At 36.5% G+C, this 13,082-nt stretch overlaps 2 protein-coding genes and 1 long non-coding RNA gene across 11 annotated transcripts in view; 1 reads left to right on the top strand and 2 right to left on the bottom strand.

The window, feature by feature from the left end:
* Positions 1 to 2,371, bottom strand: part of Rat1 (5'-3' exoribonuclease 2 Rat1) — a 51,548-nt gene extending 49,177 nt beyond the window's left edge. Inside the window, exons 1-2 of one of the 2 annotated variants that reach the window (XM_022062225.2) lie at positions 2,149 to 2,371; positions 1,377 to 1,504 (exon numbers count right to left, since the gene is read on the bottom strand). In XM_022062225.2, coding sequence (XP_021917917.2) covers positions 1,377 to 1,504; positions 2,149 to 2,223 — 203 coding nt within the window. In that variant the 5' untranslated portion in view covers positions 2,224 to 2,371. The remainder of the gene's footprint in view (positions 1 to 1,376; positions 1,505 to 2,148) is intronic. The other variant, XM_022062235.2, reaches the window with a different exon arrangement.
* A 43-nt stretch (positions 2,372 to 2,414) lies between these two features.
* Positions 2,415 to 6,250, top strand: LOC110829003 (uncharacterized). The gene is made up of 2 exons (XR_015533908.1): positions 2,415 to 3,026; positions 5,208 to 6,250. It is a non-coding gene; the product is annotated as an uncharacterized LOC110829003 (long non-coding RNA).
* Positions 3,083 to 13,082, bottom strand: part of LOC110828940 (uncharacterized) — a 31,652-nt gene continuing 21,652 nt past the window's right edge. For all 8 annotated transcript variants that reach the window (XM_087344101.1, XM_022062176.2, XM_022062192.2 and 5 more), the window contains 13 exons: positions 11,867 to 12,027; positions 11,311 to 11,414; positions 10,793 to 10,966; positions 10,096 to 10,308; positions 9,475 to 9,572; positions 9,221 to 9,392; positions 8,954 to 9,127; positions 8,153 to 8,345; positions 7,592 to 7,863; positions 6,662 to 6,902; positions 6,208 to 6,331; positions 5,205 to 5,431; positions 3,083 to 5,002 (listed from right to left, as the gene is read on the bottom strand). In XM_087344101.1, the coding sequence (XP_087200227.1) occupies positions 4,851 to 5,002; positions 5,205 to 5,431; positions 6,208 to 6,331; positions 6,662 to 6,902; positions 7,592 to 7,863; positions 8,153 to 8,345; positions 8,954 to 9,127; positions 9,221 to 9,392; positions 9,475 to 9,572; positions 10,096 to 10,308; positions 10,793 to 10,966; positions 11,311 to 11,414; positions 11,867 to 12,027 (2,305 nt within the window). In that variant the 3' untranslated portion in view covers positions 3,083 to 4,850. The remainder of the gene's footprint in view (positions 5,003 to 5,204; positions 5,432 to 6,207; positions 6,332 to 6,661; positions 6,903 to 7,591; positions 7,864 to 8,152; positions 8,346 to 8,953; positions 9,128 to 9,220; positions 9,393 to 9,474; positions 9,573 to 10,095; positions 10,309 to 10,792; positions 10,967 to 11,310; positions 11,415 to 11,866; positions 12,028 to 13,082) is intronic.

Genomic DNA, 13,082 nt, shown 5'->3' with positions numbered 1-13,082 from the left:
TATCAGTCAATAGCATATTCATATCTTTATTTATTAAGAAAGTTTTCTTTCAACTCATCCACACTAAACACTTGTGGATCACGTTGCTCAGATACTGCCAAATGTATGGATATTTATCATCTTTGTGTTATGCTGTCCTGTGTAGGCACACAGGCCTTGTAACAGGCTGATCACATATCCAAGGATTCATCCTAAATGCCTAAATAGCTTAAGAAACCACTCATATGTGAGCTGGCCAAGGTCCTTCAAGACCTGTACAGTAGGGCACCGCTTATACGGCGGGTTAGGGACCAGACCCCCGCCGTAAAGCGAAAATCGACGAAAAGCGGATCTTTGCCTTATTTCACTTGCAAATGCATATCAAAGCCTAATAAGATGTTACACTATCATATAGTAAGTGCACAATAGCGCTAGGCCTAAGAAAATGATATGAAAGTTAAATGAATATCAGTAATACACACATTGTCCTCAGATTATAGTGATTGGTGAATATAAATTTGAAAATTGATATGCTTATAGTAGGAAGGATGAAGGAGATGGCGCATCTTCATCATGTGACTCTTCAACGAATCCTATTCGTTTTGGTGATGGTTCGGAAGCCATAGACATGCCTTGTTCACGAAGTTTAATCATCTCTAACTTGGTATTTAAAGTAAGAGGCTTACGACTCCTCTTTTTATCGCTACTACCCTTAGACGCCATTGTAATTACACTGTAGTAACACAAAAATATTATATAAATATACAGTTTGTAATAACTGAAAAATTGCCAGAAATACAGAGAGACGCGGAGCGCACAAAAGCTGTAAACAGACTGAATCAGCGACGAGAAAATGGCACCGGACACACTTCTCTGACTCAGCTGTTGAGCGCCGTATTAGCGGATCGCCATAAAGCGGAGCGCCGAAAAGCGGGGCCCTACTGTACAGCCATGGAGTAAGTAAATAAATAACTCATAACCTCAAATTTTGAATTACCTTGTAAAAGATATTGATAGGGTCAATAAAAGATTAGTTATAAAGATTTATAGTTTTAAGCAACATATTCTGTAAGAACCTGAGGTGCTGTGTACTTTTTTTGTTATGTCCAAGGTCTCCAAACTTCTCTGTTCACAGAATTTTAATGGTCATAGATCAGACTATGAAGGTTGATTTTTAAATTTAGATGTCAAATATATGAACCTAGGCTACCTCCATTATGAAACTGGCACAATGAATTGGGTAAATCATATTTTTTTTTCATAAAATGTGTTTTTCTTTCACCAGACAAAAATGGATCAAAACTGTGGCATAAGAAAATATTGCAATGATTATCAGGCACATTTGTAGATACTTCATTTGTCACCCTTGTATTTCCTGAATGTCTTTTCTTACTTACTTGTCTTCTGGATGAGTACAAGGGTGAATGATGCCATTCATATCCAGGTACAGGTTATCAAACTCCACTCCATTTGGATTTGGCTTACATGCATCCACAGGAGTTTTCACACCATTTACCTCCCTTGGCTGAAAATTACATGGTTTAAATTATACTGTATATTGAAATTAACACCAGTCATATGCAGTGTTGTTAACAGCCTGAATGCACATTACTTTAACACAGAACATTTTTACCAGTGCATTAACTCTTTAAAGCACAGTGGTAACTACAGGTACCACCTGTATGACTATTCAGTAACTCTGCATTCCATCAAGTGGGTGTAATTATGAGTTTTAAAACAGATTTTAACCAGTGGATTTTTCTAATGGAAATGCATTAATGATTCCAAGAGCAAGAAATTGAATTTTTAAATATTGTAAGGAAAAAGTTCTTATTTCAAAGGGTTAAACACTTTCACATTGAGTAAGCATTATGAGTAACAGCATATTGTGATAGCACGAGTTATTATGCTTTCCCAACACAGTATTTATGAAATAATCTTCCCACAGTTTCTTGAACATGCCAACAGGCTACAGACAAGCCAAGATATTATTTTAACAGTAAAGTTGTCTCCATGACTAAAGATGGCCTATGAGGACCAAAAAGCGTCTGTTTGTTAGAAAATAAACTATGCAAGGGCAGTTGGCTCAAGAAATTTTGCGTGTTCAAACTTTTATTTTAAGAAGAGCTTAGCATAAATTACTTGGTTAACCTAAAAAAAATAACATACCTTTTCTTCAATACATGGCACAATTACAGAAGTGTATTTCCTACTAAGCCAACGAAAGAATGCCGGAACACCCATTCTGTATTATATGGTACGAATTCCTACTTTTGTAGTTTGCACATTCACTATTTAGTTTGCGGTAATTCACAAATTCGATATTTTAGTTTATTTTTTGCAAACCACTTAGTAGCCTTCACTCCATTGAAGAGAAGAAACGCGCAGTCTTCTCCCTACGGTTTGGTTACAGTAATCCTTGGTACATATTAGTCTACACTCCCTCGTAATCGGAGAATAAAATAATATTGATAGCGTTTAAGTCTGTGGAAGAGTTATAATTCTTTTCTGATTACAAAGTTAGGCAAATAAATTATATATGTATTTAGTGGTTCTAATCAGCCCTATTCCAATGTTAAATAGTTTTATTCAATAGGTTTTAAGATGGAAACCATGCGTTCTGAAACGATATTCATGGACACCTAACCACACTAACATCATTCAATAACATTTCATGCCATCCACACGAACGCAGATTTGCAGCATTACTGAATTAATTACATTAAATGAGGTATTAGGTAACTGCCAGAAATTATACACTCAAAAGAAATCATCTGGAATGATTTTCTGGCATGTGGGGGTCTAAGCAGGTAAAGCAGCTGACCAATTTAACCCCTGTAGGCTAATCTCAGCCTGCATTTCTACATTGTCCAAAGCAGCATAACCAGCAGTTACCACAAGAGGACACAATACTTTCCAAGACCAGAAAAAACACTGAAAAATAGTCATAACCTGCCACAAGCACAAAGTAAAATGCTATGGGTAAAAGTACGACACCACACATGAAACATCAGGGAAGAGAAAGGAGAAAGTAGGAAGAGTTTAAGGTAATGAAAGGTGAAGTGCCAAAAGATGGTCATTATATAATCTATACACAAATGGATGTGTTTTATAATAAAGGTAATGTTTATTTCTCACATAAGTCTAAGAATACATCAAATTCTTTGAACTGTAAGTTAAACACAGAATGGAAGGAATCTTTATAATTGAAGGACAGCTGCAAAAAAGACAAGAAATTCACAATATAACTTTACATGATATAATATGGTCCTTTTCAACTTCTGAGAGTGGAATGTATATTTAATATAGGATTTACAAATCCAAGTTCTATGCTAACTGAAACATGATCACACCACAAACAATGCATACACCAATTATAATCATGAATAAAAAATTGACAGTGGAACCACAGTTCCGGAGAATTTGACGTAAATACGTTTATACGGAAAGGAAGTTTATATATTGGCTTTATTCTAAATATTTCCTTTATACATGCTTTACAATTGAGTAAAGTTTGATTAAGACTTTTCTTATTTAACTTGAATTAGTTACGCTTAAGATGGATCTGTGGTAGCTGAATGTAATGTAAAGTAATGTATTGTAAGGTAAGGTAAGGTAATGTAATGAAATGTTTTATAGGTAACAGCAATGCCGAGTAAACAGATGACGTTTTCTAGGTAACAATAATGATGAGTAAACAGATGACGTTTTCTAGGTAACAATAATGCCGAGTAAACAGATGACATTTCCTAGGTAACAACAATGCCGAGTAATGTAATGTAACGTTTCCTAGGTAACAACAATGCTGAGTAAACAGATGATGTTTCCTAGATAACAATAATGCCGAGTAAACACGATGTTTCCTAGGTAACCAGGTTACACTTTTTCGTTTCCTTTTTTTGCCGAATGACCCTTCCTTATAGACGTATTTACGTCAAAAAATAAATAAATATCATAAAAATAGAAACAATAATTTATGCCATGACCTGGCTATATAAACATCAAATTATAAACAAATATCACTTCTTATCCTAAGTCATGCATTGTACCATGAACACTGCTTGTGACACAGCATGTCAGGAATGTTTCTCATATCCAACTGAGGAAATTATTATTGAGTAAGAGTATTCAAGTTTCTTTTGTTATGAAGTTCCATACACACATAGAGACAAACCAAAGATAAAGTTGTAAATCTTCAACAAATTTATTTTGTCAGGTGGGGAAGATTCTTACATTGTCAAAATAGAACAGCGTTTCTATGCCAAACAATATTACATCCTATCACTGGGTAAGCAGAAAATACTGAAGAAATATTTTTTGGTAAAGTGTTTTTTCCTCTCCTGAAAAATTGAATTTTTCTGCAATTTTAAAACCTTATCTTTGGGCTGACGATATGAGTACAGGTGATGATCAGCACTACCTAGTTTCTGCAAAATATTGGCAATGCGATGCTCTATTCAAGAAACTATTTAGCACTCGTACATTTATTTTATCTGTATTTACAAACTGTAAACAGTAATTTCCTTTAGCATGCTTTCATTATCTGGATGACTATCATTTGTTTGGACCCCTCAAGAATACTTTAAGAACCAGTGTTTTACCAGTGACCAGACTGAAGGAGGTGGTAAATATACAACTTATAGAGTGGCCAAAAGCATTTCTCTGAAGCTTGTGAAATGCACGACCAAGTCTGTTGTAAAGCAGGGGGACTGTGTTGAAAAATGATGCACTTGTGAGTTCTGTATTTCTGTTCTTCTTTAATTTTAATAATTACAATGCAGATACTTTTTGACGTACCTATATATTTACCACAAAATTATCATCCATTGTACAGATTTAAGTAGGCAATAAAGCTTGCAATGGAGCCTCTGTTAAATCTTACCAATGCGATGGACAGACCAACTCCGAAATATTTTTCTTGATTGTTTTTTAAGTTCCCTGCTGTGAGAAATCTCTACTTCTAGTGACGCACCATTATTAAGAGCCAGCCAAGTGTGAACTTCATTTGTGTCTGGAGAAGCAGCTGAAAGAGACACAGAATACATAAATATCCAGCCACAACTTACATCAAGAGCAGTATTCTAATAATTGTCTCTAAATGTGTGCACATTCACACACATAGGCACATGCGCACACACACAATGTACATGTGTTAGATATAAAAGTTCTTTAATATGTTACAAATATCAAAAAATTAAAATTCTAAAATATATGAAACGTCCAACCAGAAAGCATATCCTGAAGAGTGATCCTGCGTGCTGCTACCAGTTCCTTGCCAGAACTGCGAATCTCAAACACCAAAGCTGCCTGACGTGGAACATTTTCAGGGTTATCAAGCTGAAAGCCGAGATCAAACTGAGGGTTTGGCATGGCTGGAATTAGACGAGATTTTGCAAGAGTTTTGCCAGCTGCATTGCTGCCCACTCGTGTGAGTTTGTTTGGACTTGTAGCACTGGAAGAAACAAAGAGAATGTATTTTGGAAATGCAAAACAATTTCATACTTAAATATTTAAGTCCATTTATTTTAACATGTCACCCTACAAAGTGAATTTTCATTAAATTTTAAAACTGTCCAACAGAAATCTATAAAACTTCAGTGTAATTTTATATTTGCTATTTGAATAAATAACACAACTCCAGCCAATTTTTTTTATTATTTAACAATCAGTAATGAAGGAGGATGAAATATTTGAGGTATATATACGAGAGATGAGAAATACATACTAAATTTTAGCCAAAAGCCTTGAAGTGAAGAGACCATTTGGAATTACCAATCATAAATGAGAAGATAATATTGCAGTGTAAGAAAAAGTCCTGTGAGGATATAAAAGATTTAATGACTGAAGCATTTTATCTCTTCTGCCTAAGCTGAGGTTATAAATGGATGTTAAGATGAATACATTCTCCAGAGCTAATGTATGTACGTGTCCTATGGCAGTGATTTTGCTACTGATTGATGAGGAAATTTGTTGTAAATAACAAGTGTGTGTGAAAAGCTGTTGATTTTAGCTGAAAATTTAGATCAAATGACCTGCCAGCCAAGGGTGAGATTTAAATTCCTAATGTATCAGGGCAAGGGCTAATTTTCCAAATTCCTTCGATTACACATCTCACTCATTCTTTTGTTACTAGTGGTTACTTTTGTAATAAATTTCCATGGTGTAATATAGACTGTGGACAGTTGATAATGATGCCAATCATTCACTTAAATACAGACTATGTGTCACCTTTGTAATTTTATACGACAATACAGCTGTGCCACATGCGCCACATGAAGTCCTTGTGCTTGAATCACCTTTCCCTCAACTCCAAAATATATGTCAGGTCGAACAGGGGCAGAAACTTTAAGATCTGCGCACACAAACACATGTAGATAAATATTAATTCCATACGACATTAACAAATTATTTCTAGGCAATGAGGATAACACAACTCAATGAGAATAAGAGCAGAATTTGTAAGACAATCAGCAGATTTTCAGTCACCCTTCCCTGAAGAAATTCTAAAGGTATTCATAACTTTGATCTTTGTTCCATATTTAATGGCCACATTATACTCGAAGGAAAAACTGCAAAGTAGTGACACAGAAGAAATTATAACAAAAGCAGTCTCATATGAGCTGGTGGTTTTACATGAAAAGAGCCATCAACAAGCAGATCAAAACAGAATGAAATGCAGTACCTGTTGGTCTCTTATTTTTAAGACGCGGAGAGGGCTGTTTGATGTGCGGTATATTTGGCTGAGAGACAGCATGAGAGAGTCCCTCCATCTGCAGAAGTTCAGTTGCATCTGATTCTCCACCTCCACTCGGTTCAATACTAAGTGTTGTGGTTGTACTTGGTTTTCCATTGGTTACCCCGCTCTTTTCCTCATGGACACTGACTTCAGATTTAAAACGGCGTAATTTCAACCCCCTTTTCATCTGCATAACATAAGAAAAGAAATGCATGTTAATAAAATATTTTGTTTTAGAATGACACTGTATTCCTGTAATCACAAATATTTATACGGAAATGGTTCCTATTTACACATAAGCCATCACCTGGGGTAACTTTGGCCATTTCAAAGTAATTGTCCCGCCCTACATATGTGCGCACGCACATAAACATGCCATATGCGGAGAAGGTCATGTTGATTCTTTTCTTAGACATCAATGTTGTGCAGATATTGACATTCAAGGACACTGACATCACCATCAATTCACAATGCTACTGCGAAATCTTCTGACCTTTGTACTGCCAATATGAAAAAGTGACCTGGCTGTTAACAAGGGATGTCACAGTGTTCCATGACACCACTATCCAGGCATATTACATTCCACGTAACTTCCATGTGTTCAGTCCCCTTCAAGAAGGTGCCACAGGCTGTAACCTCAGGATGGATGAAGACATCATTCAATAAAATATTCTTAAATTATCTGTTGCTCAGTAGATAATAAAATTCTCCATTTTGGAGACACTGTCACTAATATCAATGGCTGATGACAGCTGACATCCTGACAAGACTATAGATGGGTGAGAGGGAATTGTCTATCACATTTGGGAAAAAGATGATTATAATGTGATAACAGTTGATAAAATTGAGGGACTGTTCTCTATGAAATGCAGATACCTTCAGTTTCATGTTTCTGAAGCTGCTGCATTCTGGAACATTCTTCTTAAATTGACTATCTGGGCTGGGTGTGAGTGAAGCACGAGGAGAACGCTGACCGCCGCCACCAGCACTCATATTTGGCAATTCCGGAACTGCGACTGCAAGATGTGGGGGATTGTGAAGGTCTGTCACTGTCACACGTGGAACTGAATGGAGAGAACTAGAGCTGGACTGTGTAGGACTAATGTTCCCATTACTTATACTATTGCCCAGAGGTTCACGTAATAAATCTGTAAACCAAACAAATAATGATTTAAGAAATTTAGGTGCTTGGAATATTAGATATTTATAAAGGACAGGTGCTGGTTACTAAGATAACAAAGTACAACCTGTAATAGTAGGATATACATGAAGAGGGAACTATGTACCCAGTGCTGTTACTATTATGCAATAGTCCATAGGCATTTTTTTTTCTGAGTACCTTAATATTATAACCATAAAGTACATCACTCCTTCTACAGTTCAAAATTCTTCCTGAACAAATGTTGGCAGTTAACTGTGGCTGGTTGTCCATATTACCTCCTTCTGGTGGATGTGGTTTGTATCCCAAGGTGACAGTGCGTGGAGGGGCTGGAGGAGGTAAATTTTCAATATGCAGTCGCAGTTTGGATCTCTCTCCAGACGGAAGTCTCGATAAACCATCAGGTTCATGTCGATTAGGCAGTCGAGGAGAACTGGTGCTGCTGTTGATACTTGGCTGATAGCACTGCGACTGCAAGTTACACGTTCATTAGTGACATGCTTTACTGTTCTCCACTTTCTACTGATTGATCTTCAGTTAATTTTATAATGATCTCTCAACTTTAGATATTATATAGTACAGCGTAACAGGATAACTGTGAATAATTTATTGGAAATTACATGAATGCAAGTGATTACAGACTATTAAAGGATCACAATAGGATTTTTCACAAAGAATTGAGGAACATCACAAACTGTAGTCAGGATATCAGGTTCAGGGACGTGGTGCACTGAAGTCTGGAGTTGCAAGTGTTGAAGGTCCAGTAAACATAAAATTCGAGTTGGTTCACATGCAAAGAGTCAATTCTATGACGGCACATGAGGCTTGTGGTGAAGCACATCTGATGACTGTGCGTATGGTTCGCATCTGTGCCAACAACATGACAGGCGAAGCACGAAGTACAAACCTGTGTCTTTATACTTACCATACACAGGTATATAACTTCCAATTAAAATTCTCCAATATTTGTATTTATCATTCAGAAACTGACTGACTACACAACTACAAACCTGTTGTTGTATCATCAGAGCATCACACAATTCGTTACATGATCGATGAAGGTAAGTGCACACACTTACCTCAGTCTCCTCTGATATAACCTTCACCTTGATTTCCACAGCTCCTGTCTTTACACCTTGTAACTGATAACTCTGAGAAGTATCCGAATTTGAGGCTTTGCGGATATCTTCCAAAGTCAACGTAACATTACCCAAGAAATCTTTCATACCAAACGTATCATAATCCCACAATACCTGAAATCATAATACAAAGTTACTGAGCAAGACAACAGTGATAAAATTCACAGTATTACAGTCATAATTTTTAATGTCGTATTCATTACATACCACCTCCAGTGTCTCCCCTGCTCTTGGCAACCCCATGATGGAATTCTCTTCCCAGATAGGATTAAGAGTTTTCTTTTTAATGCTTGATTTGTATTTACATTCTCCATTGACCTTCAACTCACAATATGGGTCACTGAAGCCATTGAGATCCTTTGAAACCAGATCATGGGCCCTGAAGGGACAGAAGTCTTATAGTACATATGTTCATATGGATGGCAGTAAGAGATGTGATCGTACATAAATATATAACATACCTAATGATGCTAACCTCCATTAAACCCATGCCATTAGAGAGAAGATTGCTAATGTCAGATGCACTTGTATCTTGGTCCCGGTGGGTTAATAACATTTTCTGTAATTAAGAAAATTGAAATATCTGCCATAAAAAAAGTTGTCTGATTCAACAGTGTTTCGGAGTTAAGGCATTTCAAATACTTTGTCCACTTCACTCTCTCTCTTTATTTATATATATTATTATAATCATGTTGGCCTCTATAACTTCATAAGACATTTGTTCATGGCTTAAGCATTTGTGTTAAACATAATGTAAAATTCAAACTGAAAACAGCTAATAACTGCAGAATGTTTTCTTTTGACTCAATGTAAAATATGTTAAATAAAATGGTAAATTACTTTATTTCCTTAAAAGGTGGTGAAATGCCCCAGCAAAACAGGGTGATGAAATGAACAATTTACTTGCATTTTCTGCTCCAAATTATCCACCCAACAACCCCATAAAATTTAGTCACAGAACTTTCATTCTATATAAAAAAATCCATACCTTTTCACATCGTACGATTACAAATGAAGGTTTACCTGATCTGATCTCGGACAAGTACATAATAACGCACACACTTTCAGTAAGATTTACACACCGCTTGCTGCATCCATGTGATGCTGTTCCTTTTCCCATGGTTATAGCTGAGGAGATCATCATCATCTGCACCCAGAGGAGCAACACTGTCATGGAAACATAACTCTGACTGAGCAACTGATGGAACAGGGTGGAATACAACAGACACTGTGATAAATGCAGGACTTGTGTTCCCACTCAGCTGCAGTTGATGATGAACTTGCCAAGTCTCATTCTGTGTAAGAATTGAAATAAGTTCAGATTGATGCAATCGTGAAGATACAATACTGATTACACATATTTTCAACAGATAGATGATTCCAGAATTTAATGATTTTCTTTTATCAGCATGACAGGTATACAATTTACAGTTTATGAAAAATAATTTACATAAATTACTGGGTACTGGGATCGACCCATTCATCAAGTGCCTGAGCACTGCGGGTCCCAACTTTTCATTGTCTTGATCTACAGACATTTGGTAGGACTCCTTGAAAGAGGGATCGGCCTGTCACAAGGCCTCTACCTGTAAAGTGGACAGCACAACACAGAAAAACGTGGACAAACATCCATGGTTTGAGTGGGATTCGAACCCACGGTCCCAGCAACCAAGCAGCACTGCGGACCCCCACATAAATTACACCAAAGAAATTAAAAAAAACACCAATCAACAATCTGTATACCCTACTTAGAAATAACAAAATTAATTTTTATAATACCTGATTCATGGTAAAGATTGCAAGTCCTAGTAGGTCTGTATCAGCCATTTTGTTTGGGCTCCAAGAACAGACAACAAATGATAATGAGACTTGCGTAAAATCACTCACGAGGAACTGAGTTCGTGATTCCCACTGAGGATTTGCTGTGCCACGCAGATAATGGGTTGTTTTTACCTGATAACAATTACAAAAAACTGATGGATAATAAATACTGTATTTTATACAAATTATACCTTATTAAATATGAATAAATACAATAATTCTTGCAGCTATACCCATAGAGTTATATCGTTTTCATGGAAACAAACGAATTAATTTTCCTTTTGTCCATAAGTTCATATATAAACAGAAATCTGTCTAAAATGAGAATAAAAAATAGATCTCTTGTGATTCTATAATGAGCAGGTTTTTCTGTATATTGGTAATAAATGTTTTATTCCTTGGAATGTGCTTTTGAAAAATAGAAAAGACAAACTGTAATGTAGTTGAACATGCTTGAAAGTAATGTTCTACATTACCTTCTTGCGACTGTTGAACAGCATACAGTACGGATTGCACTCACTCTGGTCGCCAATTGTAAGACCCTCTGCTCCGTGAATAAACACAAATATTACACCTGAAACTGCACAATACGTCAAAAAACACAAAAATGAAAATTTAACAGATGAGAAGACAAGGTCCACTTTCCAATTCAAAGGTTTGAAACAAGAACGAAGTATACAACATAATTTACTTTCAGTCAGAAATTTCTTAGCAAGGATTCAAAATGGACTGGGGGAAATTTGGAGAACAGCTTTAAAGTTATTCAATTATGCAATTAATTACAATTTTACTACTGTCTTTTGACTTATAAGATAAATCAATAAAACATGCAAACTGTCAGCCTCTAATTTCATGTTTTTACCACAGTGTATGACTGTTGTTGAGTTCCAATTTAAAAGGAACACATTGTACCAGCACACACAGACGTCTCTACTTGCCCTAGCACACGCTGCCCACATACACTCACACCTTGTTCATGCACACAGTATGTCCTACATACATATAATTATAATTCTAGCAAATACAACATACCTGGTGATGAACCTCCTCGTCCTGCTTGGGGAATAGGCCATGGCATCTCTGGTTGATCTAACTGTATAGGGGAGAGAGCTGTATATTCTAATCTCACAGAAATATTAGGGAAGTTGCTGGAACCCGAACGTGCCTGTTTCTTGTGCAAAACTGTTTCCACTCTGTAAATGTATACCACAAAACAGGACAAATAATTCAAGTGTAAATTAGACACAAGCTGTCTACCAGTGTTCAGAGAGTTGTACAGGGATGGTGTGGAAGGAATATCACAAGAGCATGGGTTTAGTATGAAAACACCTTAATAACAAAGGAACATAACACCAATATTGGTGCAAATATTATGGAATTAACAGATGTATACCACTCACCATACAGCACTAGGCTGTCCAACCAAACAGTATAGCTACCATCATTAAATTAAATCCGTGGCGTAACAGCTCCAGAGAGCCAAAGCCGACTAGCTTGACTGCTGGCCTCACGTTCACATGCCTAAGCGGAGGTTAACGATCATCTAACCAGATATGGGGTAACGTGTGGTCAGCACGACGAACCCCCAGACATTGCTAGTTTTCATGACCGGATTACGCTACTCATTGTAGCTTCCCAATTTCCTCACGATGCTGGGTTGGCACCGGTCCCATACACCGGTCAAAAATCTCATGAGAAAATTTCTTCTCCCCCGAGACTCGAACCAATGCGCATTCCGTATTGCCGATCCGAAGCATGATGCCTCAGACCGTGCGGCTACGGCGCGGGATGGCTACCATCATTATAAGTACAAAATTTCATCTGTTGCCAAGTGCACCAGATGTGTATTGTAATTAAATGTGAGCGTAATATATGTTATTTAGTCCTATTAATACCAGTCTTCAAAGATCCTATGTATGCAAGACATGACAAGTAAATCTCACTAGTACATCACCCAACTCTGAATGTGTTAATTTAACATTAATTTCCACTCTTCTCAAATTTTAAATTTTACTACCTGTAGAGGATGTTTTAAAATGACTCAGAAGTAGAAGTAAAATATGATTGCTCAATACTTTAAATATTTACAGATTACTATTCAATTCATCATCCTTCACCTACATTTTACCTAATACCAAATGCATTACCAATTATCTAACTATGAATCACACGAAATGCACAAAATGTAAGTACTGGATAGTTATATCAATTTAGCCACCATCATTTATTAAAAAAATTAAAGTGGCCA

The sequence above is a fragment of the Zootermopsis nevadensis genome, unplaced genomic scaffold, assembly GCF_977971745.1.
Source record: "Zootermopsis nevadensis isolate Lab colony 2312 unplaced genomic scaffold, Znev_1.0 Znev_ptg000007l, whole genome shotgun sequence".
Lineage (NCBI taxonomy): Eukaryota > Metazoa > Arthropoda > Insecta > Blattodea > Termopsidae > Zootermopsis > Zootermopsis nevadensis.
The sequence above is the reverse complement of the archived record's forward strand: the minus strand, read 5'-3'. Positions and strand labels throughout refer to the sequence as shown.